Source organism: Eschrichtius robustus, chromosome 19, assembly GCF_028021215.1.
Source record: "Eschrichtius robustus isolate mEscRob2 chromosome 19, mEscRob2.pri, whole genome shotgun sequence".
Classification (NCBI taxonomy): Eukaryota; Metazoa; Chordata; class Mammalia; order Artiodactyla; family Eschrichtiidae; genus Eschrichtius; species Eschrichtius robustus.
Genome location: NC_090842.1, coordinates 54,747,445 through 54,764,337, shown reverse-complemented (window position 1 = coordinate 54,764,337; position 16,893 = coordinate 54,747,445). Strand labels below are relative to the sequence as shown.

Sequence of the window (16,893 nt, the reverse complement as noted above, 5' to 3'; positions counted from 1 at the left end):
GAAACGAGTGCATATAAAACTGGTGAAAACTGGTTAAATTTTGTGGATTGTACCAATGTCAATTTCATGGTTTTGCTATTGTACTATAGTTATGCAAAACATTACCTTTGAGGGAAAATGAGTGAAGAGTACATGGGATCTCCCTATATGTGTATTTGCAACTTAATGTGAATCTATAAGTGTTTCAAGATAGAGTTTTTTAAAAACACAGATCAAAGAAAATTTTATGGTTGAATTTATAAAATTATTTAAATTATAATAAAAATAAAATTTAAGAAACTTAATGGGATGAGGTAAAGTTTATAGGGAAATTTGTAGTTGTAAATACACATATTAGAAAAGAAGAAATGGTGAAAATCAATGATATAAGAATTTTACAGCAAATTAAACCCAAAAATAGAAAAATACATAAAATTGGAAACATCCACACAATAGAGAGTATCAAGAAAGCAAAAAATCGTTCTTTCAAAAGAGTAATAAACCACAAAGACTAATCAAGTGAAAAAGAAAAGGCACAAATAACCAACATCAAGAATATAATGTGCAACGTAATCTTAGAAAGAGTAAGATTATACTTATTGATCTGGGGGAATGTACAAGTTAGACTTGCTTGAGCAAAGCAAGTTAGAGAAAATAGTGCATAGCCTGATGCCATTAAAAAATTTGAGGGCTTCCCTGGTGGTGCAGTGGATAAGAACCTGCCTGCCAATGCAGGGGACATGGGTTCCATCCCTGGTCCAGGAAGATCCCACATGCCACGGAGCAACTAAGCCCGTGCGCCACAACTACTGAGCCTGTGCTCTAGAGCCCGTGCTCCGCAACAAGAGAAGCCACCACAATGAGAAGCCCGTGCACCGCAACGAAGAGTAGCCCCTGCTTGCCACAACTAGAGAAAGCCTGCGTGCAGCCACGAAGACCCAACACAGCCAAAAATAAATAAATTTTTAAAAAATTAAAAAAAATTTTGAACAAAGACAAATCAGATATGTGTGTAATGTTGATAGGAGCAAGGAGAAAGGTGTGAAAAGGTAAATAAGCTTTGTTGAAATTGTACATAGGTCTGAAAGAATTGGGGTGGGTGCAGATATTATTTATATGTTTTTTCATTTTTTACTAGTTGTGGCTAAAATATATTACTCTTGTAATTTTTGCAGAGGAATATAATAAAAGATATATTAAAAGTGTATACATGTAAGGAAAAAGAAAAGTTCTATTTCTGACAGTACCTATTCAAATATTAAAACAGGACTAGAATCAAAGCCAGTGCTGAACTGAAATTCCAGAGACATTTTCTGTCTTTTTAAAGTCTTCAATTCTTGGAGATTTTTCTTCCTTAGACTAAAAATAACTGGTTTTCTCAAACGTTTTTAATGATGCAATTTAATGTATATCACTTATTCTTGTAAACATTACCATAATTCAGTCTCTCATAAGATATGACTGGAGGAGAAGTTACAGAGGAAGGAAAGATTTATGAGATCTTTGGTGAGAGGCATTTTTCTGCAGAGCAGGACTAACTAGAGACTTTCTACAGGATCTAATATTACAGACATGAAAAACTCCTAACCCCAAATACTACCTACAATAATCTCCTAAACTTTACTTTTTACTCATGTATTTTAGTTAACTAAACATTTCCCAGGTGTGTTTCTCACAAACGTTAATGACAATTAGGAGGAAAAAGTTGAACTCTGGGGTTTGTTGTGGTCCATTTCTGAACTTTTTATTCTACTCCACTGACCTATTTGTCTATCCTTTGCAAACACCACAGTCTTTATTGGTTTATCATAGCTCTATAGCAAGTCTTGAAATCAGATACAAGTCCTCCAATTTGTTCTTTTTCAATACCGATTTTGGCTGTTCTAGGTCTTTGGATTCCTATACAAATTTTAGAAAACTTCCATCAATTTAAAATAAAAAGCCAGCTGGTATTTTGACTAGGATGGCATTGGAATCTATAGATAAATTGGGGGAAATTTTATTAAAGACATTGAGTTTTCCAGTCCACAGCCATGGTATCTCCATCTATTTAGATCTTATCAAGGGAATTCCCTGGCCACCCAGTGATTAGGACTCAGCACTTTCACTGCCAGGGCTGGGTTCAATATCTGGCCAGGAACTAAGATCCACAAGCTGCGTGGCATGGCCACACACACAAAAAAGATTCTGTCTTTTTCCTTGGCAATGTTTTGTAGTTTTCCATATAAAGATCTTTCATATCTTTTGTCAAACTTATTCCTAAGTATTTTATACTTTTTGATACTATTATAAACTGATTTTTGTTTCATTTTACAATTGTACATTGCTAATATAAAGGTGTACATATATGGTCAACTGATTTCTGATAAAAATACCAAAGCAACTCAATGGAAGAGATGAAAGTCTTTTTTAACAAGAAGTGCTGGAACAACTGACTATTTATGTGAGGAAAAAAAATGAACCTTAATCTATGCTTCATACCATACACAAATATTAATTCTAGGTGAATCATACACCCACCTAAAGTTAAAACCATTTAACTCTATTTAGCTCAGTGTTAAAGAATATAATCTGTATGTTATTCCTTTGACAGTACCTGAATCTTATTTTATAGCCCAACATGTAGTCTATCTTAGTGTTTTCTATGTCATTGAAAAGCAAGTGTATTGTGCTGATTGAGAGTACCATTAAATAAATGTCAATTAGGTAAAGTTGGTTGATAGTATTGTTTAAAATCTTTTGCATTTGGGTTTTTTCCAGATTCTTATCCATCCCAAAAGTCCTAAGTATCTTTAGGCTCTACTAATTCTTTTTATCTCTGCAAAGTTTCTTCATCTGTCAGGCCTACACCTTCATCCATCCATAGCCATACCCATACCATGCACCGCATCCAAGAATGCAAAGTCATGCAGCAATCTGTTTACCTATCAAGGGCTTATTTTTATCAGGAATTCAGTTCCCTGCTTCTACCACTTTTTTTTTTTTTGCCACACGGCATGTGGGATCTTAGTTCCCTGACCAGGGATCAGACCTGTGCCCCCTGCAGTGGAAGCGTGGAGTACTAGCCACTGGACCACCAGGGAACTCCCTATTACCACACCTAGATAGTCCCATAGGAAAGTATGATTTTTATCTTGTCCAGGTTTTCTTGCTATCATGGGAATGAACACATTTCATACTCTATATTCAAATTGCCATGAGAGTTGAAATTCTGTGATTGTTTTAACAACCTCCTTCCCACCTCCCACTACATCCTCATACTAAATGCATGGCAATGATTGGATTCATTAGCTGTTTTAAAGACTCTTCAAGTGACAAGTAGACAGGGTATAAATAAATGAATGAATGAATGCAGGGTATAAATGAATGATACTACAGCAGGTAGGATAACTCAAGTTTATTTGTAAAACATATCCCGTTCTGTCAAATACTGATAAGAAAAGAAGGGTGCAGCTAGAATATATTGAGGCTTGATAGTATATTTTACTATACTAACTAATAACTATGCTTTAGTTATTTAAACTCTAGAAATTCCATGTGAATTATCTTGTGTTGTATTCCAAGAATGCCTTGCTATCCAAATCTATTTGGTTCCTGAGTTAAAATACTAAGGAATACTATGTTAACTAAATCAATTTGATTTCCAAGTTTCAGAAAGTGAGTAACAAGTTTGAATAAGGATTTATTAGAAATGTTTTGTTCCAAAATTCAGATTGTGACAAACATTTATCTCCTTTCAATAGATTACTAGATTTGATTTGCTAATTTTTAACATTGTATATTTTCAAAACTGATTTTGGGCATATTATCTTTTTGTGTTCTCCTAGTAAGTTTTATCGTTAGGATTACGACAGATTCATAAAAACAGGTAACTTGCTACCTCAGTCTATGTCCTGGAAGAGTTCCTAAAACATTTCATAGTTTCATCTATAAATATATCTAATTTGGTGTCTCTAGTGTAGCTGTGTGACATTGTTTTTTTAATTTACTTTATTTTTATTTTTGGCTTGAGGGATCTTAGTTCCCCAACCAGGGATTGAACCCTGGCCCCCAGCAGTGGAAGAGCAGAGTCCTAACCAGTGGACCACCAGGGAATTCCCATGACATTTATTTTTTTGGTTTAATTTTAAAATGTTCCTTTTGGAAAGGAGTCTATTAAGATTTTACACTTCTTCTCTAGTCAATTCTGATATCAAGTCAATCCCATTTCTTTATAAAAATCAGACACTTTGTCCAGATTTTCAGATATATTATAAAAATGTCTATAGTACTAACTAAGTTTTTTGAGATAAAATTCATATACCGTAATATTCACCCCCCTTTTAAAGTATACTGTTCAGTGGTTTTTAGTATATTCACAAAGTTGTACAACACCACTAATCCCAGAAAATTTTAATCACCCAGAAAGATAGTGTCCTTTTAAATTTAAATATGTAGTCATTTCAATGTCTCATTCACAGTGCTGTTCATTCGTCACCTGTACTCCCCCACCTGAATCACTAGTTTGTCTACTTTTTTTCAGTCAAATAAATTTTGTTTTAGATTGTTTGTTTCTGTCATTTATTTCTGCATTTTATAACTAATAATGCCTTTCTCTACCCGTTTTAGATATATTTTTGCTTGCTTTATCTCCCTGGGTTCTATATTGATTTTATTTATTAATGATCTTTCTAGTATTTTATTTTTTATTTTTTTTACTTTTATTTGCATTTATTTTTTGCGGCATTTATTCCCAGGCCATAAGTTTTTGTTTCTTCAGTTTCTTCTGGCATATCTTTTTCTTCTGGGCAACCTCCTCTTCTGGTTTAGGAACAATCTGCTCTTTTTCAGTAAGGATCACCTCAATGTGGCAGGGAGAGCTCATGTATGGGTTGATCTGACCATGAGCTCTGTAAGTCCTGCGCCGCATCTTGGGGGGCTTTGTTCACCTGGATGTGCTCAATGACCAGAGAATCTACATCTAAGCCCTTAAGTTCAGCATTACTCTCTGCATTTTTGAGCATGTGCAGTAAAAATTCAGCATTCTTTTTGGGCCACTGACCCTGCATCCAGCCCCAGTGTTGGGCCTGGGCACACCTACCACCTCCACCTTTGTAACGACGGAATAGCACACATTGCTTCTTTAAAGTGACATCCTTCAGATACTTGGTGGCTTTTCGGATATGCATACCCTTAACGGCCTGGGCAGTTTCACGAGTGTTCTTAAAGTGAACACAAAGATTTGAACCTCTTGACTTGCATGATTTTGTGGCGTTTTCTGGGCCAAGTGAATAGCAAACCATTTTTAGAGGTCATCTCAGGCCGCTTACTGGAAAAGTCTAGTATTTTAATGTATGCATGCATACTGGGTATAAAACTTCCAATACAACTTTGGCTGCCACTCACAGGTTTGTTTTTTTTTAATATTTATTTATTTATTTTGGCTGGGCCAGGTCTTAGCTGTGGCACACAGGATGTTCGTTGTGGCATGCGGGACCTTTAGTTGCGGCACACAGACTCTTCGTTGTGGCATGTGGACTCTTAGTTGTGGCATGTGGACTCTTAGTTGCAGCATGCATGTGGGATCTAGTTCCCTGACCAGGAATTGAACCCTGGGCCCCTGCACTGGGAGCACGGAGTCTTACCCACTGGACCACCAGGGAAGTCCCACAGGTTTTTCAATTGTGTTCTCATATTCATTCACGTTTAAATAATGTGTATATTAAGGTTTTAGTTCCTTAACCCATGTTAATCAAGAGGGGACACTAAATTAATATTCAGATATTTGCTGGCCATCCTTTTGTTACTGTCTCCCCCATTCTGGTCAAATAATGTGCCCTGTATATTTTCTTTTTTGGGAACTAATTATTAGGAAAAATACTCTTATCTCTTCCTGCTTATTTGACTGTGCTTTCAACTACAATGCTTTCAACATTGTATCCACAGGGTATTAGTCTTTGTGCAGCATAGAAAATAAAGTCTGAATGTAGACTACCCACGCAAACTTTTTTTTTTCCCTTTTGAAATTTCATGTAGAATAATGAGTGATGGGAAAAGCTTTCCTATGTTCATTACACTCATTTCTCTTTTTTCATTATTAACTCTTTGATTTAGACAAAAGTAAACAACATGGTTAAAATCCTTTCCACAAATAATAATGACGATAATTATGAAAATGGGTGTATCAATGATAATAGTGGACAACTTTCACTAAACATTTACTACATGATAGGAAAAGTTCTAAACACTTTATTAACTCATTGAATCCTCACAACAAACCAATACATAGAACGTGATTATATTTACTAATACATAAAAAATAAAATGTCACTAACATATATAAGTAAATAGTTTTAAAAACCTGGAAGCATAAAAAATACCAGTAACAGTAGTTAATTACCTTTCTAGTATGAGCTTAGGGTTAGGGTTGATGAAAAGAAACAAAACAGTTTATAAAGGAGAAAATATGGATAATTTCAGCAACTAAAATAGATGTTTTAAAAGGAAAAAACCAAGCATCCAAAGATAAATTTTGGGTCATATTAGTCAGGGAAGATTTTATAACTGAAAACAATTAGATGCAACCATAACATGAATAATAAATAAGGCCATTTTAAAAAGTCATTAAGTACATCAATAAAGATAAAAATCTATATTTACTGAAATGGCAATCACATTTTGTAGCATTATAAAAGCCAACACATGTGTACCAGGTGAAGGTGCAACATGTGTACCATGACTACATTTTCTTTAAAAACAAAGTCTGGTAGGATTTGCTCTACCAACTTGAGAGTCATCATCTATAGTTGGTATGATCACAATTAATCTTGGCTTTTTTAAATTCTAGTTTTCTTATATCCTGTTTTATAATAAAAAAATATAAATTTGTGAAATGAAACAAAAAGACTAACAGTGACTTCAAAAAAAGGTTATATTGTAATTAATTCTACAAGGAATTACAAAATACAAGGTCACACAATTTAAACAGTGTGATGTTGGTATAAGTACAAATATATATATCAGAGAAGAAAGCATAGCCTTGAGACTCAAGCAAATATAAACAGGAATATAATCTATCTCCAAGAAGGTAGAACAAAATAATAGTAAAGGAAAAAATTGTTGAACTGCCATTAGTACAACATGGGGTGGGGGAAGTGAGGGAGAGGGACAGGCAAATGTCAATTTAGAATCCAAATTCATAACTTAGAGTAAAATATATTTGGATTAAAAAGAAATATAAAATAAAATTAAGAAACAAAAAATAGTGAAAGAGGGTAACTATCACACATGAATTTTTGTTGTTGTTGTTTAAAATATCAGGAAGGTGACAAGAACTTTAGTTTTTATTATTCATCAGTATGAATTCCCTGATGACGAATGAGATCTGAGCCACTACTAAATGCCTTTCCACATTCCTTACAGTTATAGGGCTTTTCACCAGTATGAATTCTGAGGTGTCGAGTAAGGTTTGAGCATTTATTAAAGGCCTTTCCACACTCATTACATTCATATGGTTTTTCATCTGTATGAATTCTCTGATGTTGAAAAAGCTGTGAGTTCTGAGTAAAGGCCTTCCCACATTCAAGACATTCAAAAGGTTTCTCACCAGCATGAATTCTCTGATGTTGACGAAGTTGTGAGCTCTGAGTAAAAGCCTTCCCACATTCCTTACAATCATAGGGTTTCTCCCCAGTGTGAATTCTCTGATGATTAGTAAGTGCTGAGCCACTACTAAAGGCTTTGCCACATTCTTTGCACTCATAGGGTTTCTCACCTGTATGAATTCTCTGATGCTGTACAAGCTTTGAGCTCTGAGTAAAAGCTTTGCCACATTCCTTACATTCATAGGGTTTCTCACCTGTATGAATTCTCACATGTTGAAAAAGTTGTGAGCTCTTAGTAAAGGCTTTCCCACATACTTTACATTCATACGGTTTTTCACCAGTGTGAATTCTCTGATGGTCAATAAGATTTGAGCAATAACTAAAGGCCTTCCCACATTCCTTACATTCATAGGGTTTCTTACCGGTATGAATTCTCTGATGTTGAGAAAGGTATGAGCTACAGCTGAAGGCCTTTCCACATTCTTTACATTCAAAGGGTTTTTCACCGGTATGAATTTTCAGATGTCGAGTAACATGTGAGCCACAACTAAAGAATTTCCCACACTCCTTACATTCAAAAGATTTTTCACCAATATGAATCCTCTGATGTTGAAGAAATTGTGAATTCTGACTAAAGACCTTTCCACATTTCTTACATTCATATGGTTTCTCTTCACTGTTAATTATTTGATGTAGAGTAAAGAATGTCTGTTGAATAGATGTGGGCATGTATTCATGAGTGAATATTTCTTGGTTGAAATGCCCATTTTGATATCCCACTTGTCTTTCAAAGTGGTTTCTATATTCCAAAACATCTCTAAAACTGGAGTATTCAAGGCCATGCTTTGTAAGTCCCATCATCTCCCTCTGGCATGATTCTATTTCATAAACTTCCTTCTTTAGCGATAATAACTTGGTTTCACACATTGATTCCAGATCTGAAAGAAAATAAAATGGTAAATATTCTTCCCCCACCTCATTTGTGAAAAGTTACACTTTTATAATAGAAATGGAAAAATTAAAGTGAAAATAATATCTGGTAGTGAATGACATAGAGTTCTCAAGTATATCTGTTTAATCTGAAAAATGGACAAGAAATGCACAAAATTAAGGAGCTATAATGCAGAAAGCAGCAGGAGGAGACTATGGAAATAGGAAACCACAATGATTCTCAAGTACTGATGTGGATCAGAATCATCTGGAAAAGTTGATAAATATACAATGCTTGGGCGTATTAAAAGATGACTAGTCATATATGCATCTATATAAGCTTGTATGTATGTGTATGTAAGAAACAGAGTACATCATCATACTATATGTATTACAAAAAGTGGACAATTTGTTACCTCCATTAAAGGTCTACTGAGAGGAATAAATGCATATAGGGGGAGATTCTTGGGCTCTGTGGTATAATAAAGTATAAATTTGATCTTTGTCCCCAGTTCCTAACACAGAGCTTCAAAAACCCTTTGAATTTCCTGAGTGATAGCAGTGTTTCCATTATGCTAATGAGGTGACTTACGGTGGACCCCTAGATAGTTTTAGGATGGGGAATGGTCACTAGAAAGCCCAGCATATGATTAAAGGGTTGGGACTTTCAGCTGCTTGACCTCTGGGGTGGAGAGAGAGGCTAGAGATTGAGTGGCCAATGCCTTAATCAATCATGCCAATGTAATTAAGCCCTAATAAAAACTCTGGACACCAAAGCTCAGTGGAGATTTCTGGTTGGTGAACACACTGAGGCGCTTCACCAGGAGGGTGACACACTTTGACTTCACAGGGAGAGGGTATGGAACCTCTGCCTCCAGAAGCCTACCCTAACTCATCTGATATGTATCCTTTACAGTAAAACTGCAATTGTAAGTATAGAGCTTTCCTAAGTTCTGTGAGTCATTCTAGCAAAGCCTGCAGGGGCCATGGAAATCCCTAATTTATAGCCAGTTGGTCAGAAGTGTGGGTGGTCTGAGGAACCCCTGAGACTTGCAGCTGGTGTCAGAAGTGAGGGCAGTCTTGTGTAAGACTGGCTGTTAACCTGTGGGGTCTAAGCTAACTCTGGGTAGTTAGTGTCACAATTAAACTGCAGTACACCCAGTTGGGGATAAAACAGAATAGGGTCCATAATAAAGGGCATACCGGATGCAATTTAAAAGCGATTACAGAGGGTCAGCCAGATGGGGGAACAGCCTAAGATAAGTCAATGAACTGATTTGATGTGAGTGGCAGATAGGGAAGACTCAGAGCATGCTGTGTGCTGGGGATTCAGTGAAAATACTGTTTGCCTTGGAATTCTGTGATGCTGATCTCGGGACAAGGGAGAGACTTGCTCATGTACCACTGCAGTGACTGAGAGGGGAGACTGCTGAAGTTTAAGGCAGACAGAGAGAAAAAAGACACAGTGCAACAGCAAACGAAACAATAAACAAAATGAAAAGACAACCTATGGAATGGGTGAAAATATTTGCAAATGATGCCACCAACAAGGGATTAATTTCCAAAATATACAAATAGCTCATACAGCTCAATATCAAAAAATCAACCCAATCGGGACTTCCCTGGTTGTCCAGTGGCTAAGACTCTGTGCTCCCAATGCAGGGGACCCAAGTTCGATCCCTGGCCAGGGAACTAGATCCCACATGCTGCAAGTAAGAGTTCTCATGCAGCAATGAAGATCCCACATGCTGCAACTAAGACCCTGTGCAACCAAATAAATAAATAAATATTTTTTTAAAAAATCAACCCAATCAAAAAATAGGTAGAAGATCTAAATAGACACTTCTCCAAAGAAGATATTCAGGGGACTTCCCTGGTGGCACAGTGGTTAAGAATCCGCCTGCCAATGCAGGGGACACGGGTTCGATTCCTGGTCCAGGAAGATCCCACATGCTGTGGAGCAACTAAGCCTGTGCTCCGCAACTACTGAGCCTGTGCTCTAGAGCCTGCGAGCCACAAATACTAAGCTTGTGCGCCACAACTACTGAAGCCCGCACACCCTAGAGTCCACATGCCACAACTACTGAGCCCATTAGCTGCAACTACTGAAGCCCACACGCCCTAGGGCCCACGTGCTGCAACAAACTGAGCCCGTGTGCTACAACTACTGAAGCCGTGCACCTAGAGCTCTTGCTCTGCAACAAGAGAAGCCACCACAATGAGAAGCCCGTGCACCTCAATGAAGAGTAGCCCCCCACTCGCCATAACTAGAGAGAAAGCCCATACACAGCAATGAAGACCCAATGCAGCCAAAAAAAAACAAAGAAGACATTCAGATGGCCAACAGGCACATGAAAAGATGCTCAACATTGCTAATCATCAGGGAAATGCAAATCAAAACCACAATAACATATCACCTCACAACTGTCAGAATGGCCATCATCCAAAAGTCTACAAATAATAAATACTAGAGAGGGTGTGGAGAAAGGGAACCCTTATACACTATTGGTGGGAATGTAAATTGGTACAGCCACTATGGAGAATAGTATGGTGGTTCCTTAAAAAACTAAAAATAGAGTTACCATATGATCCAGCAATCCCACTCCAGACATATATCCAGAAAAGATGAAAACTATAATTTGAAAAGATATATGCACCCAATGCTCATAACAGCACTATTTACAATAGCCAAGACATAGAAGCAACCTAAATGTCCATTGACAGATGAATGGATAAAGAAGATGTGGTATATATATATATACATACACACACATACATACACACACAATGGAATGTAACTCAGCCATAAAAAAGAATGAAACAATGCCATTTGCAGCAACATGGATGGACCTAGAGATTATCATACTAAGTGAAGTAAGTTAGACAAATACTGTATGATATCACTTATACGTGGAATCTAAAAAAATGATACAAATGAACTTATTTACAAAACAGAAACAGACTCACAGACCTAGAAAACAAACTTATGGTTACCAAAGAGGAAATGTTGGGGGAGGGAATAAATTAGAAGTTTAGGATTGGCAGATACAAACTACTATACATAAAATAAACAACAAGGTCCTACTGTATAGCACAGGGAACTATATTCAATACCTTACAATAAACTATAATGAAAAAGAATCTGAAAAAAAAAATATGTATAACTGAATCACTTTGCTGTATACCAGAAACTAACACAACATTGTAAATCAACTATACTTCAATTAAAAAAAAAGAACAATATAAGGGAAAAATAATTCTCAGGAGTTTCATACAAGGATTGTAAAAAATAATAATAATAAGACACAGTGCAAGATACTACCATGGAAAGATGACAGGAGTCAGAAGCAGATTGATGAGAGCTGAGTCCCAACACTGAGAGTTACTTACTATAGGTTCCTAGGCAATTATTTAACCTTTCTAGTCCCCATTTCACCTGTAAAAGGGAGATAATCCTTAATTCATGATTACTAAGAGCGTAAGGAAAAGTGTAAGTGAATGTCTTTGAGTAAAGTGTTCAGTATTTGATAACTATTATTATAAAGGAATTTCTTACCCAAAATGGAGATTTTAGGCAAATTAAACAGTGTGAAGATGTCAAAATGGAGCCTATTAGAACATCTCAAGCCAGAAACAGGGAATTCATTTCAGCATGTTCTTTTTCCTCCTACCTCCATAGGATTTTTCAGCAACTTTCATCTAGTTAAGCTCTTCAGTAGCTTTTCTATCTCCACTGCGAATACCCTATTCCAAACCAGAATCATCTGTTACTCAGACCACTCAAGTAGCCTCCTAGCCCAGATCCCCACCAAGTTCTCACAGTCTTTAACCTCTTCAGGCACCAAAATGACATTTGGCCTGGCCTTCCACTGCTCAAAATCCAAACTCCTCATAATCACTGGCAAAGGCTGAATAATGTGGTTCCTACTTGTCTCTCCAATCTCGACTCACACTCCGCTCATGCTTGCTCTTGGGGCCCAACAACGCTGGCTTTCTTTCAGTTCTTCAAACACACCAAGTTTTTCCCTCCTAGAAGGGCCTTCACAGGGGTTCTTCCCTCTGCCTGGAGTTTTCTTCTTTATTAACACATTAAAGAGTAAGACCTAGCAGTGAGCCTAATACTATAGTAATTCTGAAATAGTGATGAGCATAAATGGTATTTCAATATGTCTACAGCAACAATAAAATGATAAGAAAATATCTGTGATTTCCATTCATGTCAAAGTCACAGGAACTACTAACACTACTATGGTTTGTTGCATATACCATAACAGGAAGAAATGCTAAATTTCAATTAGAGGATACTAAATATAAAGATGTATTTTTTTCTTTTCATCCAAGTTCATGAACTCCCTCAATTCTATCCAAAGGAATCCAAATCATTGGCCAGCAGCTATAAGGAAGACTAGTACTTGAAGGCGGGGGGGGGGGGGAATGCAGATACATGCAGACATGCGCCCATGCGTGCGCACACACACGTATACTATTTTGGGACTGGTAACAGAAAATATTTAGATGAGTCGAAGAGGAAGAAAAGCTAGCAAGGAACTGAATCTAAAATATGGGTAAAAGAGTTTTCTTTGTGGGGGATGTGAGGGGCACCTTCTACTTGAAATTAAGAGGGGGAGTGTAGAAGAGTAGTAGACAGAGCAGTAAGTGAGGGAAGGAATGAAACGGGTCATTTGTAAACTCGTGCTAAAAAGGCTTAGTTTTTCCCACAGGCCTACAGTTTTGATGGGAGCTTCCAAGATAACATCTCAAAGGTGCTGTTTCTTCACTGATCAACTGAGTTATTGCCTGTAGTGCCCTGCTTCTGTCCAATCATTTCTCACTCACCTGAACACAGGCCTCTTGTCAGCTCTCTGCCAATCATCCAGGGCTCTTTCCCCTGTTCCAATAAGGAGATAACTTGAGGCTTAGGAATGTAAAGTCCTGCTCACAAGAAAAGATATGGAACATGGTTATGCTGTGGGTAAATCAGATCCAGAAGTAAGATCCAGTCCCTTGATGATCAAGGAAGAGATGCCACTACAGGAACAGTCAAACAAAGAAGATGAAGCTCAGCCACAGCCAATTGGAGCTGCCCATTTCCCACTCTTCCTTTCCATTTCAGTTCAAACCATTTACTTGGGAACAGGGAGCAGAAATTCAGCTGGTAGCTCGAAAAGCAGCTAAGAAACTCACTGTGGAAGAAACAGACATTCCAGAGAACTCAAAATTACTGGGATAGATGCCCTTACCCACTGACACCAGATTGCTATAGTTCTCCAACATCACATCTCTGTACAAGTCCCTCTGAGCAGGGTCCAGGAATTCCCACTCCTCTTGAGAGAAGTCTATAGACACATCACTGAACATCACTGATCCCTGAAACAACAGACACGTGTATTATTTGTGTAACGAAAAGAAATATTTCAGAGACTACTGTGCTTATATCTGGGAGTAAAGCAAAGAGCAATTGTATTGGTGTCACTAAGAACCAGAAGCTTTAGATCCTAGAAATAGGTGCAAGAGTTGTCAGTTTATTTTGTATTAAAAAAAAAATTCCTCACTCAGTCCATAGAAAAGGCCTAGAAACAATAATTAACCCAGTAGCAATGAGCATCCCTAGTGTCTAGATTGTAGTCTCTAAGTATCGTATTCAAATAAAAGTAACCAAAGTTGGGAAGGAGACAATTTCAGAATTGAGTCAAATGCACAGGATGAGTCTGAACATTCTGTTGTATCAGAAAACAAGAGAGCTATCAAAAACTACTAGAATCATGTTAAAAGGACTCAGGAGCCTACTTGAAAAGCCTCCCATTGGCCAAAGATGGCATAATTTGAGGAGCAAACGTAATGGACTGATCAGATCAAAAATGTTTAAATCCATGAGCTCATAATAATATTGAACAAAAAATTTCTAGCCATCTTTGTAGGATTCTAAGAAACCAACTCATTATTTTAAAAACTGGTAAATAAGGGGTAAGAATCAAACATTCTTTCCCATACAAACTGTCCTTTAGGGTAACCAAACAGTTGATGAGACATTTTACTTTACAGATAGTACTCTACCTAATCTATGAAGAAGGAATGACAGAATTTAGATATCATTTTGCAACCTCTAATGAATTAATAAATCTAGACAATAATCATCACTGGTGGCTAACATTACAAAAGGAAAGAGAACCAGAAATAATATGCCCCCTAATGGAATCACACATCACCACCTAGGAAATATTCCTGACAAAAAAATCCCAACTGAATCTGATCACGTTACTAGACCTAACTACTGACTCTCAGGAAACACTTAAGTGATACCAGAGAGAAGAAATCAGCAAAATCCAAACAGTGGACAAATGAATCTGTTTTTCTTTCCCAACAACAACAACAAAAACTGCACAGAAAGAAAAGAGATGGAAGGGGTACCTACAAAGTAAGAGACTGGAGAGACATATCAACCAATTGCAGTGCACAGTCCTTCTCTGGATTCTAATTCAATTAAATGATTAAAAAAGCAGACAGTTATGAAAATTTGAACACTGACTGGATATTGATATTAACAAATGATTTTTAACTTTTTCAGACGCAATAATGGCATAATGATTGTTTTTTTAAAAAAATAAACCTTATCCTTGAGAGATACATACCAATTTGAATTTGCTTCAAAATAATCCTGTGTGTGGGAGTGAGGTTAAGGGAGTGTGCATGGAAGAAACAGGTAGAGGTATGGATGAAACAAGATTGACTGTGAGTTGATAATAATTGAAACTTAATGGTGAGCATATGGTAGTTCACAAGACTACTTTTCTGTGTCTGGAATTTATTATAACAAAGCTTTCTAAAGAAGGTTCTTCTGAGACCTCTGATCTCAACAATTTATGAAGTGGCTGAACTCACTATAATCATCCATCATCCTTATCCTTATTTCTGAGATAAAGAAAATTGGTGATTCATTTGGAAATTCCTCATGACTCACACTTCCTGTTCAAACTTAAATTGGACTTCTTCATGGATACCCTAAAAAAGTCACAGAGATCTGCCTGTATCAGCTACCAACCCAACAATCCTCCAAGCCCCATAAACCAGGAGACCTTGCAACACTCTAACATTTGGAGCTACCAATACCACCTCCCATCCTATTTTACTGGAGAATACTGATCTGTAGAGATAATCTTGGCTTTTCCATGTTTGTCTCAGCTAAGCAACTCATACCTCCACCTCGTCAAATCACTGCCAAGACAGGACAAGTTTATTCTACAAATCTACTCTTGTTTCCTTTAAGAAAATGCATTTCTTCTCCATCATAGTCCCTGGGAGAGGGCTGAGAAAAGAGACGCTCAATTATTTACTGAATGAAAATATTAAAACTAAGTCAAAAGAAGAGGAGCACTTAGGAATGATAATAGGATTATCTGACTAGAATGAGAGAAAATAGGGACCAGGACCTGAAGGAACCCTCATAGCCAGAAATGTCAGGAAAAAGAATGCAAACGCTCACATGCCCTTTAAAAAAAAAAAAATTTTTTTTTTTCTTAGAATGAGTTGAATGTCAGGAAGGTAAGAAAGAGCATCAGCTAACTCACCTGGGCCATGGCTTTCCGTATTCCAAGAGATGATCACTCCTCCTTGGGGCTGTTCTCCTGGAAAAGGATAGTGTTCTGAGAAGGCAGGCCTGGGGAAGCAAAGAAATGCTCTAGAAACAACACTGGCTTTACAGCTTTCAGACTCTCCAGGCAAAACTACCTCTACTTCCCTTGGTCTTAGGATATAACTCTAGTGAGTGGGAATATGGAATAAATCCCCCTCCTATCTCAGCTCCAGAAACCCCAGGCTTTAGCTGCAGTAAGATGGATCCTGGCTAGTCGATCCAAAGAAACACAGACTCATATTGCCTCTCCTTCACCCAAGCAACCCAGGTTCCTGCCTCAGCCAGTGATTCAGGCAAGACCTTGCCCCATCTCAGTGTTGTTGTTGCTCTGAACCCAAGAGGGCGCCGCTATGACCTGCCCTGAGCAGATCCCTCCTCTGCAGCCCTCAGGTCCCCAAGCCAGACTCACCTAAATGGTGCTTTTAGCCAGGAACACAGTTCAATCTAATTAGAAGGACTAAAGACTTCCCTAATCAAGTCTCATTTCCCAAGCCTGAGAAAGTCAAATTCCCGCTACCACACCCCTGCACCCATACCCACACTGAGGCACTCCTCAACCTTATGTTCTAGTTCTGATTTGTTAAAAAACAAAACAAACAAACAAAAAACTTTGCTTATGTGTTTTACCCACACAAAACAGTCAAAATGTCAACTTTTCTAGCTCTGGGGTAAGATCTTTCTTACCTATACATACTTATATAAATTTCTCTTTTTTAATTTTAATGCTTTCATTTGTTACATTTAAATCTTTAATCAATTATTATTTTATTT

General features: G+C 37.2%; 1 protein-coding gene across 1 annotated transcript in view; it reads right to left on the bottom strand.

Annotated features, from left to right (window-relative positions):
* Nucleotides 1–16,081, bottom strand: part of LOC137752408 (zinc finger protein 420-like) — a 46,109-nt gene extending 30,028 nt beyond the window's left edge. The window contains exons 1-5 of the mRNA XM_068527122.1: nt 16,058–16,081; nt 13,733–13,859; nt 13,329–13,424; nt 7,308–8,500; nt 4,908–5,180 (exon numbers count right to left, since the gene is read on the bottom strand). Coding sequence (XP_068383223.1) covers nt 4,908–5,180; nt 7,308–8,500; nt 13,329–13,424; nt 13,733–13,859; nt 16,058–16,066 — 1,698 coding nt within the window. The 5' untranslated portion in view covers nt 16,067–16,081. The remainder of the gene's footprint in view (nt 1–4,907; nt 5,181–7,307; nt 8,501–13,328; nt 13,425–13,732; nt 13,860–16,057) is intronic.
* Between the last annotated feature and the right edge of the window lie 812 nt (nt 16,082–16,893).